The 16,477-nt window shown below is 34.1% G+C and overlaps 1 protein-coding gene across 3 annotated transcripts in view; it reads right to left on the reverse strand.

Annotated features, from left to right (window-relative positions):
* GLRA3 (glycine receptor alpha 3) overlaps positions 1-16,477 on the reverse strand; it is a 208,296-nt gene that overhangs the window by 96,480 nt on the left and 95,339 nt on the right. For all 3 annotated transcript variants that reach the window (XM_054554734.2, XM_003776547.4, XM_002815301.5), the window contains exons 4-5: positions 13,484-13,707; positions 320-402 (exon numbers count right to left, since the gene is read on the reverse strand). In XM_054554734.2, coding sequence (XP_054410709.1) covers positions 320-402; positions 13,484-13,707 — 307 coding nt within the window. The remainder of the gene's footprint in view (positions 1-319; positions 403-13,483; positions 13,708-16,477) is intronic.

Consider the following 16,477-nt stretch of genomic DNA (forward strand, 5'->3'; position numbering starts at 1 on the left):
GGCTCCCAATAAATAAGTGATAGTTTGTTTTTAATGACTACCATCCTTTTCACTTCTGATGATGTGTATAGCAAGATATATCTAAATATCAAGCTTTGAAAATCTGTTATTTCTAGATCCCCAATTTGTTTCTTTCTCATAGTGTAGAGTGCATGTGTTGATAGGTATCATTATTTTCAGTACCTGGTGAAAGATTACATTCCTATTCAGTAAATATGTGACCAAAATGATTACAAAACAAATTATCCATATTAGGCATTAAAAGCTTGTATCTACTATACTGTAAAAGTATTTTAAAAAGTAAGTGGTTCATACTTACAGCTTTCCAGTTGCATTATACATGTTTGTACATCCATGGGAAAATTCTTGAGATCCATTGGACAGGAAAGTGTTAATGTTAATCTGAAAGTCAAAGTAATTATTTTTAAAGGAAATTTATGACATTATATTAATATTCTATTGTACAGGAGAAACAATGTTGCTTTGGTGGTGACTAACTCAGATTTAAGTAAAAATTTCTCCAGCTTATGTATCCTACTTACTATAAAATAGCTATGCCCTTATACACAAATCTCGCTTTGGTGGGCTGGGGGTTGGATAATTGCATATCTTAGGCTGGTGCAAAAGTAATCGTGGGTTTTGCCATTAAAAGTGCTGGCAAAACAGCAATTACTTTTGCACCAACCTAAATATAAGCATCCCATCATATTTATATATCTATGTGTTTATTTATTCAATTAGAAAGGGCTGTGGATGTCTAGAAAATGTCTGTATTCTAAGACGACATCCTCAAAAGAGAAATTCAAGAGTGGATCCTATAAAATTAATGCCAAACATCAAAAGGTTTCTTTCCTTGCAAATCACATACTATATTCGAGAGGCATTAGAGTTCTAAACGTGGAAAAGCAGGGTGGAGAGGAGCAATCATATGTAACGTTCAGTCATCATTCTAACAGCCCTGATGTTGTCAGTGAACGTTCAGCAGTGTATTTAGTAAAGAGAATCTGGAGGGCTTGAAATGTTCGGCCTCATGTTCCCCGGTGTGGGATAAGGGAATCATCAGGGTCAGGAAATAGCACTCTAGAATATTCATGATCTGATTCTATGCTCATCAAACTTCTGATTTGGCTTCACACAAAGGATAACCTAGATGCTGTACACCAGTATTCTGCTCATTGGAAAGGCTCTCCTCCAACTTCCAGAGAGAATTAGTATGTTGACATTCCAGAAAATTCATCACCTTTGAATACTTATTGCTGGAAAAGCATTCTACCCAGATCTTTTCAGGAGTTTTTGTAGTTCCTAGACCTGAGGAAGAGATGGTGAGATCCACTCAAGTTTATTCAAATGAAGTTCCTTTCTGAGAACTCTTTAGCGAGCCTCTTGTACTGAGAATATTCCCATTGAAATTCAGTGTATTCATGAGCACCCTAGGTGGATTAGTTTACTTAAACTTCGTGACCCTAGGCAGATTACTTCAAATCCCCTATATTGCAGTTTTCTCATCTTTAAAGTGAAGATAACAATAGTACGTACTCCAGAGAGTTGCTATGAGCAGTACGAGTTAACACACATAAGTGCTTAGGCAAGTGCTTAAGCCATAGCAAACACTCAACAAACAGTAGTTATTAGCGATTATTAGTATATTCAGCCACTCCTAGACTCCTTCATTTACTCATCCGCCAAATTCTATAGTGTGGGCACAAAGATGACTAAATTAAATTACATATGAAGAACTATTTAGCCAGGTGTGGTGTCTTATGCCTGTAATTCCAGCGCTTTGGGAGGCTAAGAAGAGAGGTTTGCTTGAGCCCAGTAGTTTGTGATCATCCTGGACAACATAAAAATACTCTATCTCTACAAAAATATATATATATATTTTAAATTAGCCAGGTATGGCATGTGCACCTGTAATCCTGGCTACTCAGGAAGCTGAGGTGAGAGTATGGCTTGAGCCCAGGAGGTCGAGGCTGCAGTGAGCTAGGATCACACTGCTGGACTATATCCTGGGTGACAGAGCAAGATCTTGTCTCTTAAAAAAAAAAAAAAAAAAAAGGAAGGCAGGCAGGAAGGAAGGGAGGGAGAGAGAGAGAGAGAGAAAGAAAAAGAAGGAAAGAAAGAAGAAAGAAAGAAACAGAAACAAAGGAGGGAGGAAAGAAGGAAAGGAAGGAAGGAAGGAAAAAGAAAGAAGAAAGGAATAAAAAAGAACTATTTAAGCTTTAACAGAAGATAGTCTGCAGCTCTACTAAATATAACCACATTTGTCAAGCTGACATTTTTATGTAGACCATAGATATAAAGTTAGAATGATATATAGTCTACAGAGAGTATGCTTGGTGAGTTAGGTCCAATTAACATAATTTGAGACACATAAATGGACAGACAGTGAAGCTGTTGAATTTTTAAGAGTCTTAGGAGGATAATCTGGTAATTCATTCGAGTCAGAGTCCATAACACACTAGAATAATTCATAGAGTTCAATATTCAAAAGGAATTTTTCTCGTGGCTCAGCTAGGTTAAGTATGGTTGTGTAAATTTACAAAGTTCTCTCTTAAAAAGGCAATTTTAAAATTAGGTAGACACAATGTTTTTTGCCTTGTGAAAGGGATTATTAGAAGTGTATGCACACATACATTTTGAATGTACACACATTAATTTTCCAAATATCCAAGGCTCTCAGACAGCCAGTTTCAAATGTTGACTTGCAGAATTAATTCTGTGACCTTTTGTTTGGAAGTAAACAGCATCCTCAGAATCTTTTCCAGGCTCTCACCACACATGTGATGTCAAATTCATATCCTGGCTATTTTTCTGGCATAAAAAAAGAGACATTACATAATTCTAAAAAAATAGCACTTGAAAGGAATTATTTGGCAAAGAAAAACACAGTTTGTAGGACTTCTGTCATAAATCATATCCTGAAAAAATCTATTCGTCGACTTTTCTTTCTTTTTGTTTAAGGTACAATACAATTGCTCCTTTCACAGCATACTGAAAAATACGTGTCAACTTGGTGAGTTTGATACTGAATTTCTTTATCAAAGTACTACATATAAATTAAAGACATGTCTTGACCACATCAAAAGAAAACGAAATCAAGAGGCAGTTAATCCCATTCTACTGTTTTGGAAATAAATGTTTACTTGTGTAAGAGGGACACTAAGTTCTCTTTCTGAGACAAGATACATAAACAGGATATGGCGTTTCTTCTTTTCCTTTAAGAAGTCTTGGGAAAGACTTTTAACATTAGTACTTAGTGAAACAGTAATGTTTAAAAAGCTGATAATAATTTGTGACAAACAATTGACCTCATTAAAATTCAATTATTGCCCATTTTTGAACAAGCATTGTTTAATGTGTCTATCTCAACCACTAGTTGAATTAAAAAATGTTTGCTGACTCTATTATAGACTTTGTATATAAATGAGTATTTTTATTAGATCCTAATATTTCTCTATTTAGTGTCATAAAAACAATGGCTTCAATTAGCAATTTAATCAGTTTTAATCTATATTATCTGTAATATCATATTAGATAACACATCTATTAGACAATGTTTACTGTGCAGTAGGCAGTATTTTAAACACTTTATGTATGTTAACTCATTTACTCCGTACTACAAATTTACAAGAATAGGTAAATGATATTACCCTATTTTAGAGATGAGGAAACTTACAGGTTAAGTAACTCACCTGACATTACACAGCAAAAATTGCTACAGCTGAATTTGCAGCCCTGGGGTTCTAGTTCTAGATTTCGTGCTTTTAAACTTTAAGTATACTGCCTCTCAAAAGCATTGAAGCATTTTTCATGAAAATGGGTTCTGTAATTAATATGACATTTTAAATTATGTATTTCTTATAATACAAGAAATGATATATTGCATGCACATATCAGTTATTTATAGTGAAATTATAGTTATAGTGAAATTTAAAGTGAAACATGCATAAATAATTTTTATAAAAACCTACATAAATAATTCTTCCAAAAGAAATCAGAGAACTGTAGTTAAACTATAGAAAATATAAGGAATTTCCCCAGAGATTTGATATATTTGAATGATTTGGTATATCATTATGAATGATTTTCTAAGGGGTAAATCACTCTTAGGAGAGATTAGATTGCTGGAGCACCAGAAGGGAGATTAGAATGAGTTTCTGTAACCTACGTCTAGAGTTTAATTGTCATCTGATCGTAGAGACAATCAGCAACCCATTACCAAAGCAATCTCATTACTGTTGATGGTTTCTTTATGAAGCTATGGACCGCTTCAGAAAAACATACACAATTACATGTATGCCAAATTCTTCTTACGACATGCATTTTATAGCATTGTAAATTGATTACCCTTGAATAAACAGCACTTAAAAAAGCAACTGTCAAAATAAGTTTGCTTTCTTATTTAAAAATTAATGGCTATCAATGTTAAAAATACATATTCCCATACAAGTAAACTTTAGTTAGTTTCACAAATTTCACAGTGATTATATTTAGCTTAAATAAAAATTAAATTTATATCATTGTCAAGTTGCTGGGCATAGCATCTTTAACATAAAATTTCTTCCCATGATTTGATTTTTAATGCAAGAATGCCTCTGTACTACGAGTAGAAAAGTTGGGTTTGTTAGTAATATTAGTAAAGTAAGAAAGTATATCATATTTAACTGCCTATGATGGGATTCCATTATTCTGTGGTAAAGATATTACCATCCTCTTTTTACAAGTGACAAAACTGAGGCTGAGACATGTTAACAACTCAAGAGTCCATGCGGTACAGGTTTATGGATTCTGGAAAAAAACTGAACGTATACTTTTCTTTAAAGGTGAAAATAACAACTTTAGTGCCTATTGTATGTCTGGCACTATGCTGGGTGCTTTATTTAATGCATTTTAATACATTATTTCAGGCTCAAGGTAATTAGTATTGTCACTGCCATGTATCTAAGACAAAATGAGCCTTTTAGAAGTAAAGAGACTTAACCCAAATCACAGCTAGTCAATAGCAGAGCCTCGATCTGGGCCGGGAGATATATTTCTCCTTGATCCTCTTGTGCTCCTATACCTCCTCTAGCTTGTATACCAAGACTGCAAAGCTCTAATCATTCTTTTATCTGAGCCATTTTCCAGGGTTGTTTATGCAGCTGATAATTTTGAGAGAGAGGACATCTTTCAAAGAGAAGGCTTGCTTACAGCTTACAGTGGATTCCCAAAGTCAGTGGTAGAGAGTTAAATGTACATGGTGTATCATATCAGGGAAACAAACTCTTGTTTTTCCTTTATAAGAATTAATAGACAATTTCAAATATTTTAAAAATCAAGCATGATATTACAGCAACTTAAGTATATGAATGTGAGTGGTAGACAAATAGCTAAACAAAGGCTGTCTCTCTGACAAGCCAGAACTGGGGGTAAGGATGGGCTGGGCAAAAGTACAACCGTTTTTTATACGTTTTATAGAACTGTGTGAACTTTTTTTTTTTTTTTTGAGATGGAGTCTTGCTCTGTCATCAGGGCTGGAGTGCAGTGGTGTGACCTTGGCACACTGCAACCTCCACCTCCCTCGTTCAAGCGATTCCCCTGCCTCAGCCTCCCGAGTAGCTGGGATTACAGGCATGCGCCACCACGCCTAGCTAATTTTTGTATTTTTAGTAGAGACGGGGTTTCACCATGTTGTCCAGGAAGATCTCCATCTCCTGACCTCGTGATCTTCCCGCCTCAGCTTCCCGAAGTGAGAACTGTGTGAACTTTTAAGTGACATTCATGAATTATATAAACATTTGTGGTTAAATTAATATTCAGTGTTTACATGTTATAAATATGTAATTCTTGTTCCTGATTAAGCTTGGTAGTTTGTTATAGCTCTTGTGTAACTTATTGTTATATATAGCACATATATACACACACATATATAAACACATAAAAATATAAGTAATAATTATGTTATAAATTTCATAAAATTTTAAATATACTTAAGAATGAGGCACTAAAAACTATCTGGAGCTCAGGTAGTAGCAGATGGCTCACTGACCAATGGGCTTGACCGTAGGATAGTAATATGGCTGCTCAGAGGTTCTCCAAATGCCAGAATGTGTAGATCTTTTCTCTTAGGCAAGTTAGTTTTCCAGATACATATATATCTATATATCTAAGACAGATATAAATGCCATATAACTAAGAGAAAAAAAATGTGTGTATATATATATATACATATAGATGTATATGAAAAATACGTGTGTGTGTATATATGTGTTGTGTATGTGTCTATGTGTATATACATATACATGTATACATATACATATGTGTATATATACATATGTGTGTATATACACATATATACATATGTGTGTATATACACATATATACATATGTGTGCATATACATGTGTATATATACATATATACACATATGTTCATATGTGTATTTATACATATATACATGTATATATACATATATACACATATACACATATACATGCATATATACACATATACACATATACATGTATATATACACATATACATGTATATATACACGTATACACATATACATGTATATATACATGTATATATACACATATACATGTATATATACACATATACATGTATATATACACGTATACACATATACATGTATATATACACATATACGTGTATATATACACGTATATGCATATACGTGTATATATACACATATGCATGTATATATACACATATATACATATATACACGTATATACATATATACATATACATGTATATATACACGTATATACATATACGTGTATATATACACGTATATGCATATACGTGTATATATACACATATATACATATATACACACATATACATGTGTGTATATATGTATACATATACATATACATGTGTGTATATATGTATACGTATACATATACATGTGTGTATATACGTATATGTATACTTATATATGTATATATATATAAAAATAGGGAAACTAACTTGCCTAAGAGAAAAGATCTACAGATTCTGGCATTTGGAGAACCTCTGGACAGCCATATTACCTATACCTGTATCTATAGGTATAATCTATCTGTATATCTATCTATATCTATATTTATCTCTATCTCTATATCTATCATCTGTGTATTCTTGTCTACTGCTCAGTGGAAGAAGTTTAAGTCTGCCTTTCAGCATTTTAGGGCCAGCAAGGGGTCCTGTCATTCTTATTTTCTTGGTATGATGCCTCATGACAGGTACCAGTTGTGCCGGAAACCCCTATGCCTAAAGCTCTTGAAAGAGCCTCTCCAGCATTTTCTGTCCTCTTGCTTCCTGCTTAGTTCAAAAGGTAAAAAGGGCAGTCCCTAACCTGAGTGCTTGGGAAGGAAATCAGGAATAGAGGGTCCACTTTTCCTACAAAGCTTAAATAAATTATACTCCTTTTAGATCTCTTCTGGCCTCTACTTTCTGAAGTCCCAGGTGCCTTACATTTCTAAAAATTTGAAAATATTAATTATTCTCTTCCTTTTGAATTCCCCTACATTGACGTAGATTTCCACTATCTCTAAGTCAGTTTTCACAAGTGCATTCATTTTCAAGTTTCCTAAATATGTTATCACTCATCTGTTGCTGTTTTTTCCCCATTACTTTCATCCTCCTGTGTGTTAACGACATTTTTATTCTTTATTCCGTTTATTTCCTTTTTTTAATGGGGTTTCAGAGGAAATACAGATAAATATGTAAGTTCAATTAGTCGTCTTTGCAAGGACCTGCTTCTTCTTTCTTTAAAAGAGCAGGAAAGCCAGATCTCTCATGAAACATAACAGATGCTCCATTTGTAAATTCAACAAGATTTTTTCTTTTTCTAGCACAATTTTTGTTAACAAAGAAACTGAAGATAAGAAGCATTTGAAGATTTCAAAGTCCTGTGAGATTTTCAAAAACAACTCAGAAAAAATGAATTTTTTGATTGTGCAAGCCAGGATACAGCAAACAAAAACTAGGAGCCCAGAGACCATCTGTTTCATTTGAACTCATACTGAAAGACAGAAGATGCATTTCTAAATTATTTCATACCTTTCTTCAAAATATTAGAAGAAATGTGAGCAATTCATAATGGATGATGTCATTTATAAGAGACATAATTCCAGTTTTATTCCAATACTTTAAGACAGAAAATACTTGAGCATTTCCAGGGGACATAGTAGCAAGTTCTCATTAATTGTATTTAAATTATTTAACTTTTCAATATAATAAATTTAGTATTCTTTAATATAATGCATTTGAATGGGCACAGTTAAGGGTTTTAATACAACTATCATCTTGAAATCTTCTTAATAACAAGATCTATCCTATTTGACAAATTTTTAGGATGGATGGAATTAAGCGCTTTTGTCTTTGATGACATATTGTTAGCAAGAAGCTCCTCAAACAAAAGTAGTCTAGCTTTTATATTCTATTTTGTTCAATGATCAGGGAAATACTAAAAGCTCAGTAGTGTGTTCTTTATGTTGACATTGCCCAACTCCAATAAGACTTAAAATAAACAAATAAATGTTGATAATCATGTAAGAAATGTTACATACAAACACACACAACTACAATAATCTAGATATTCTATCTTTGCAAAATGACTATTTCATGCTATCTGGTGATATATTTTTGCAACCTATGCAACCGCAAATCTTTCTGAAGTGAAACAGTACTTCAAAATATAATTAAAAATAAAATGACACCTTTTACAAAAATAATTTTTAACTTAGCAGGAAGGAATGAAATTTATTTTATTTATACCCTGTCATGGGTCCCCCTGATAATATTCTTGAACCCACAGCACAGAAGAGTGAAGAATCATGACCTCATGTTAAGAGACTTTATAACTTAAAATATATGTATTTAATTCATAAGTGATACATAACTTGTTATGAAAAATTCAAACAATATAAAATTACATATAGCAAAATGTACAGTTCCCCTTTATTCCTGCCCAAATTCCACTATTCCTATTCATTTCTAAATTGTTTGGGGTTCATCTAAACTTCTTCTATAGACTTATATATATGTATATTTTTACATACATAGCTATGCATATATATATTTGTGTGTGTGTATATATATATATATATGCCTTAAATAAAAATATACAAAACATTTTTCTTGAACTGAAATATATCATGTAGGCTTACACTCAGCTCTATCTCATGCAAGTTATTTCATAATATGGGGTTATTATTGTGTTCAGTCATGTTCTTATTAGTGAACATATATAGGCCCTTTTTTGTTGCTGTTTCAGTGTTTCAGTGGGTCTCTTTGTAAAAGATATCTTATGTACACATACGTATGTAATTTAGATTCCTAGAAATAGAAGTGCTGAATTGAAGGATAAATGAGTTTCATATTTTTATATATCTTGACAAATCATCTTCCCAGTTAACATCAAGTCATGTGACCACAGAAGGGATATTAGACAGCTTGAGATCTTACCGGTCTTGTTAACTTCTGTCAATGCATTTATAAAAAAAGTTTTCTCATTTGTTTCTTCCATTTTCCCCTTACATCTGTCTTATAATTTTTGCTTGAACTGTCAAATATAATTTAGGAAACTCAAAATGAGAAGGAAAGTCTATTGTATTCACTCATATTTTTGCTTCCTGTGTCCTTTTTTCCTTCTTGATATTCGTGTGCTTCTTCTTTTTTCTTTTTTTTTAGAAAGCTTCTTTGACCATACTTTCCAGGCAGATTTACTTGTGATTAATTCTCTATTTTCCTTTATCCAAGAATGTTTTCATTTCCCCTTTATTCCCGAAGGATATATTCCCTGGGTACAAGATTCTCAGATGAGAGTTGCTTCCTTTCAACACCTAACAAAATATTTGTAGCTTCTTTCTGGCTTCAGTGATGTCTGGAAAAATCTACTCTCATTCTAATTGTTTTTCCTGCATAAGACATCATTATTTTCTGGATGCTTTCAGGATTGGTATTTAGTTTTCAGAAGTTTATGCATTATGTGTTTTCATATGGACATCTTTGGATCTATCATGTTTGGGAACTCAACTTCTTGAATCTGTAGGCTCACGCCATTTGCAAAATTTATTAACATTTCAGCCATTGCTTTCTGTAGTTTTTTTTAGCTTCATACCCTTTCCCCTCTCTGTCTGACACTCTGATGACATCAATGTTAGATCATTTGTTGTAATCTCACAGATCCCTGAGGCTGTTTCTCAGGCCCCATGGCCAGTCTATTCATCTCTGTTGCTCAGATTGAGTAATTTTGGTTGTTCTGTTTTATGGTTCACTGATTCTCTTTTCTATCTTCTCCATTTTTTTTGGTCCACCTATACACTGAGTTTTCATTTCAATTATTGTATTTTTAGGTCTAAAATTTTGATTTGGTTTCACTTTGTAGCTTCTATTTCTTTGCTGAGGCTATTTTTTCTCATTTGTTTCAAGCATATTTGTAATTGCTCACTGAAGCAAATTCATCATGGCTACTTTAAAGTCTTTGCCAGATATCTAACATTTTTGTCTTTTCTTTTGAGATAGGGACTTGCTTTGTTACCCAGGCTGGAGTGCAGTGGTGCGATCTTGGCTCACTGCAACTGCTGCCTCTTAGGCTCAAGAGATCCTCCCACCTTAGTCTTCCTGGTCACTGGGAACACAGGTGAACACCACCTTGCCCAGCTACTTTTTGTATTTTTTTGTAGAGACAGGATTTTATCATGTTGCCTGGGCTGGTCTCAAACTCCTGGGCTCAAGCGATCTGCCTGCCTCAGCCTCCCAAAGTGCTGAGATTACAGGGTGTGAGCCACCACTCCTGGCCTCATCTTTGTCATTTGGATGTTGCCATCAGTTGACTGTCTTTTTCCAGAATTATTGAACATTTATGGTTCTTTGTATGGTTTCTGGTTCTTTGTATGATGAATGTTTCTTGGTTGAAGCCTAGACATATAAATACTATTTTATTAAACTCTGGCTCTTATTTAAACTTTTTTGGTTCTCTCTGACATTGCTCTGCTTAGGCAAGGGAAGGTGTTATCTTGTGTCTGTTTCCTAACCACTCTCTATACAAGCCTGTGAGGGGAGAGGCTCTGCCTTATTGCTGGATGTCCCGGGTGTAAGCATGATGTCCACTGACACTATGGTGGGAGTGGCCTCATAACTGCTAGGTGATGTTGAAAATATTGACTGTCCACTAAGTCTTCTCTAAAACCACCTCAGCAGAGAGGGAGGGTATGCCTTGTTTCTGCAGGGAAAGGGTGGAACTCCTGGCTTTCTATGTGGTCTTCCTGGCACTGTGAGGTATGAAGCTCACTATAGGATGGTGGCGCATGAAAATCCAGTTCATTATTTCTCCTTTCCTGACACCATCTTGAGTTAGGTGTGATGGTACCTCAATACCACCTCGTAAGACTGGAAGTCTGGGCTCTCCATTTGGGCTTTGCTGTCTTAAGTGGGGTTGCATTTCTTCCTGTGGTGTTGGGCTGGAGTAGAGCAGTTGTCTAAAGCTTTTCTGTCTTGCTAGGCTTCCCCTTTCCTAACCTCTAGAGAATGTTAGATTTGCTAGAGAAATTAGGCTTTTGTTGGGACTTTGATTTTTGTCTGTACCCGCTGATGTTGCCATGTTGCCAGTTTCTTCATCTTCAAGTCTAGGATGTACGAAGCAAAAGGAAAATTCTGGGAATTCACCTCCACGTTGTTCCTCAGGTTCCAAGGTACGTAGCCAGCCTGTGCTTATATCCACCACTGGGCATCTCCTTAAGTTTGTTATACGTACTGTGTCCAGGTTTTTTAGTTGTACTTAGCAGGTAGAATAGAAAAAAGTATGTCTGTTTCATCTTCCCAGAAGTGAGATTCTTACTATCTTTTGATATTTAGTGGTGGGGCAGGGTTGGGGGCGGTGGATTTTTGGTAATTTTTTTTAAAACGTGCAAAATTTTCTTGCATAGACCTGGAATTCACCATTAATTTACTCGTCCATATGGGAATATAGGGCTTATTAGTGGTGGAATCTGAAATCTTCCTTTGTGTCATATGTAGCAGTTAATCACTCAAGATTATATTAGTACATATTAGTTGTTTCTCAGAATTCTGATGAAAGGGTCAATTCACAACAGAGTGATGTCACCCTGTCACTTTTAGAAATCAATAAATGTATGGAAAAGAAATCTGTTCACATGAAATAGGTAAATGTGAAAAGCAGACATAATATATTGGGATGCAGAGATGAAGAGCAGACATGGGATAAAGCATTATTTATAAAACCACTTTGCAGAAAAAAAATTTTCAAAATCACTAAGCTGTTAACATTACATTTTAGAGTCCTACTATTTTATCCCTGATATTGGGCGTATGAACTCTAAATCAAATACCCCCATTCCTGATGAGAAGGAAAGTTTACAAAAGAGAAGATAAGAGAGAGATAAAACAGCATGAATTAATTTTAAGCCTAAGACCTCAATATTAAGCCTACCTTGATACATTTTAAAACATGATACTGGTGAAAAAAGTATTTAAATATTTGGCTCTTGCTAGAAGTATAACATATTCTCCCTCTTCTAAGAAACATGACATGAATTCTGTTTTTATGTCCTGTTCTTCACAATTAAACTAAATTAGAAAAACAATTATGGAAGATTTTTAAATAATCACTTCATTTTAGAAGATTTTTTCAGATGTGACAAAGATCATCAAGTATATCCTGTAAGTAGCTATTTACTGACTCTACATTTGTTTCATATTTAATGAACTGCCAAAGTTAAGTGAATCCTAGATTTCAACTCTCAAAAATTTTTTATTAGTGTTTATTGTTTGGTATTAATTATTATTCAATATTGGTATTTTTTTAAATGCTATACACTCTTCTGATAAGGCAATAATGCAGAACATAAATGTAAATAAGATCTTTTCCAGGGATTGTGATTAAGGTTTTGTCATCCATTTTCACATAATACAGTGATTTTTTTTCTTCCCTGCCTTGTTCGAAGTTTATCAACAAACCATCACTTTGCAGCATGTTAAAAAGGATGAAACTTGAACAGTTAGGGCAAAACTGCAAAAGAATGACCAGAGAAGCTCAAGCATATTTTAAAAAACAACACATATACCCAAAAAATAATCTACGTAAAATGTATCTCAGATGAGAAACCTAAACATTTCTTTGCCTATAAATATTTAAAGAAGACACATATACATAAAAGTATTATCACAATGTATGATTCAGCTGCCTTTCACTTTGCCTTTAAGATTCCTGACAACCTGGCTGATATTAAGAATCACCAGGGCCATTTGTTTAAAAAGTGGATTTCCAAGAATTACTTATATAGTTCCTGAATCTGGAACTTGGGTCTGTTATTATTGATCAGACATATCTGGGAAACAGTCTATTAGAGGAACTGAAGTGCAACAATGATAGCACTTGTTCAAAAATGTCAAAACTCTCACCAAACAAACAAACCGACAATACACCATGATATTCTATTTCACTGAAATTGGCAATTTAAGTCCGTGACTCACCTTATTGAATAAAGAACATTTCCATTTTTGAAAATTCTTAGCAATTTGTTGTCTGTAGTGACTTCATGAAAGTTGGCACCCTTTTCATTGGCAAAGAACAAATCAGGTTTCCAAATGGAGTCCAACATGGAGGGGTCGAGGTCTAAAGAGTCGTCAGGATATTCACTGTACGCGAGGCGGGGATCATTCCATTTCTGACGAAGAAAGATATTCACTCTGTAATCCTATGATAAAAGAACGAAAGAAAGAAAAAAAAAAAAACCCTGCTTTAAAAAGTTTAGAATCCATGGTGTCAGTGTGGCGCCAAGGCAGGCTCATCAAATGTAGAAAATGTCCCCCTCTTGGGGACGGGGTGTATAGTTAATGGAGGAGGCTATGCAAGTGTTGGGACAGAGGGAGGATGGAAATCTCTGTACCTTCTCAATTTTGCTGTAAACCTAAAACTCCTCTAAAAAATAAAGTCTTACAAAAAAGAGTTTTGGATCTTATATACTGTTCTTTGGGTTTTTCTGAATTATAACAGGAACCAATGCCATCCTCGGGTACGCCCATTCCCCAGGATCCTCACTGATTACCACCTAAAAGGGTCATCCTAGTTCTGAGGTTTTGGCCATGTCTTCAGTGACCTATATGCCTCCAAAGAAAAGACCACAATTTATAATGTTTAAAACTTGCTGTTCCATTCAAATTTTACTTTCCTGCTTTGTCAGAATAAAATGCTGGAATGCTGTTAGACACTTAGAGAAAGATATTTTCATCTTTGCATTTATTTTTAGAATAATTTATTTTAGTAGATACCCAATAACATCCAGAATATATTTAGTGAACTTTTCTTAAAAGCTCTCTGTGTTACAAAAATGACCATATACACTTTTTCACAATGAAAGCCTATTTTCTCATGTTTAATATAGCATGGGTTCTATGAAATAAGTAATTTGAGAAAAATAAAAGCTGATTTTATAATAATGAAAGAATAATAAAGGATGATTATTGTCCATAATACCTGAAAAAGATTTGCCTAAAGAGATTTCCCAATTAGATCTTTCATAGTTAATTTTAAAAGGAGTCAATGATTTCAACTAAATTCTTGCTCACAATTTTGGACTAACGTGTAGAATGACAAATGCTGACAGCTGAGTATATGTGTAGTGTTTGTATATACACAGTATATGAAAATAAGTACCACATATATCTTTATAAATAATTTTTTTCTAGATTTTTGAAATGAGCCAATAAATTAAATATAGACCTCATTGTAAGCGTGATTAAAGCAAACATTATAAGACCACTTCATTTGCATGCAAAATAGCCAAGGCTGAAGATACTCACAAGAACTGAAAACCATTTTTCATCTATTTTTCTATTTCTTGAATACTAAATTATGAGACATCAGAATATAGTAACTAGCCAATCACAACGGATGCTCTAATAATATCAGAGCAGGTAGATTGCTTATGTTATTGGTAGGTCAAAGTCAGAGTTTGTACTGAATGCTACAAATCTGTACATCCTCTTGATCAATATTTGTGCCCTGAGACTATCTTCTAACTGCAACTAAGGTTACATACCAGAAAATATTTTTTCTGCTTGCTAGCTGCCCCATGTATCTTCCAAAGTGACAATGGAGCGGAGTTCACTTCAGCTTTTTGCCAGAAAGCTCACGATATTGTGGAAATCTCACTCGCCACAAGGATCTACAGAACCTGTAAATGGGGATATGTGAACAAGCTTCTACCAGCCTAGAACAGGTCATCTTCTCTTAGCCTGTAGTCCAGGGCACCAGGAAGCACAGCTCCATGGTTGGTGGCCAGTTCTTGTTTCCTTCACCGTTCTACAGTGTGTGCCCTCAATACCACTAAAGGAATCAGTGACTGACCAAATCAGTCTCTCTCTGCTTTATAGCCAGGAGAAGACTGAACAAGGTGAAGTTATAATCATACCTGCCAAGAAAGATAACTGACTAGTAAAGAATGTACATTTGTACTGATTTATAAGATACATAATCAAGTTGTTTGAAGCATTTTTTGCTGTAACATTTCTTGATTTAGAACTCTCTGCAGCTGTTCACCACACTTAGGCTAAAATAAAAGTACCTTTAAGTTGCAGTATATGTAATAAAATTTGGTAGAATCTCTTTATCCTTGTGTTATTAGTACTAGTGATAAACTTTACAGATACATTTTCATTTCTTCCGGGAACAATTTTTGCTCCAAGTGTGCACTAGAAAAGATGTTAAGTATCTTTCAGTTTCTAAGTAATACAAGGAAAAAGCAACAGTCACCTGTCACCAAGGTCAAATGTTATCATATACCCATTGTAATGCTCTTTCTGAAATATCTGTCTCTTAATACATTTAGTTTAGGGAAGCAAGAACCACATGAGGCCCCTGGATGACAATAATCCTGTCATTCATGACAGCATGGAAAATATGATTTTGTGATCTATTGTACTGCATGGTAAGTACAGTTAATAATAATGTATTGTATATTTCAAAATCGCTAAAAGAATAAATTTTTGACATTCTCACTCCTAAACTATATTAAGTTAGTGAGATGATGAATATGTTAATTAGCTTGATTAAATCTTTCTATGCTTTGGTTCAGGGCCAGGGTTCAAAGCAAAACAAAAATAACAATGTCCCGAAAACCTTAGAAACTAAGATTTTACTACTCCTTACAGTTTTGGTTTTGCTTTGCCTGCAAATGAACATTGAGATGGAAAGCTATTAAATAACCAAATTCAGCATTTCAAAAATGGTTTTTTAAGGCTGATTCTTCACAGCCACAGTATCCCGTTATACCCAGCAACCAATTACATTAATTATTTTTGAATTTTGGCCATTTGTGAAAATGTGTAAAGAAAGGGGTAAGTAAACTGACAGTCAAAATAGTACCACCCTAAGAGAAGTCCTAATAACTAGACTTGAAATAACTTGCCTGTAATAAAATTCCCTGCAGTGAAGAAGAAAAGGGCCTTGTACAACACATTTTGTAT

The sequence above is a fragment of the Pongo abelii genome, chromosome 3, assembly GCF_028885655.2.
Source record: "Pongo abelii isolate AG06213 chromosome 3, NHGRI_mPonAbe1-v2.0_pri, whole genome shotgun sequence".
NCBI classification, from domain to species: Eukaryota; Metazoa; Chordata; class Mammalia; order Primates; family Hominidae; genus Pongo; species Pongo abelii.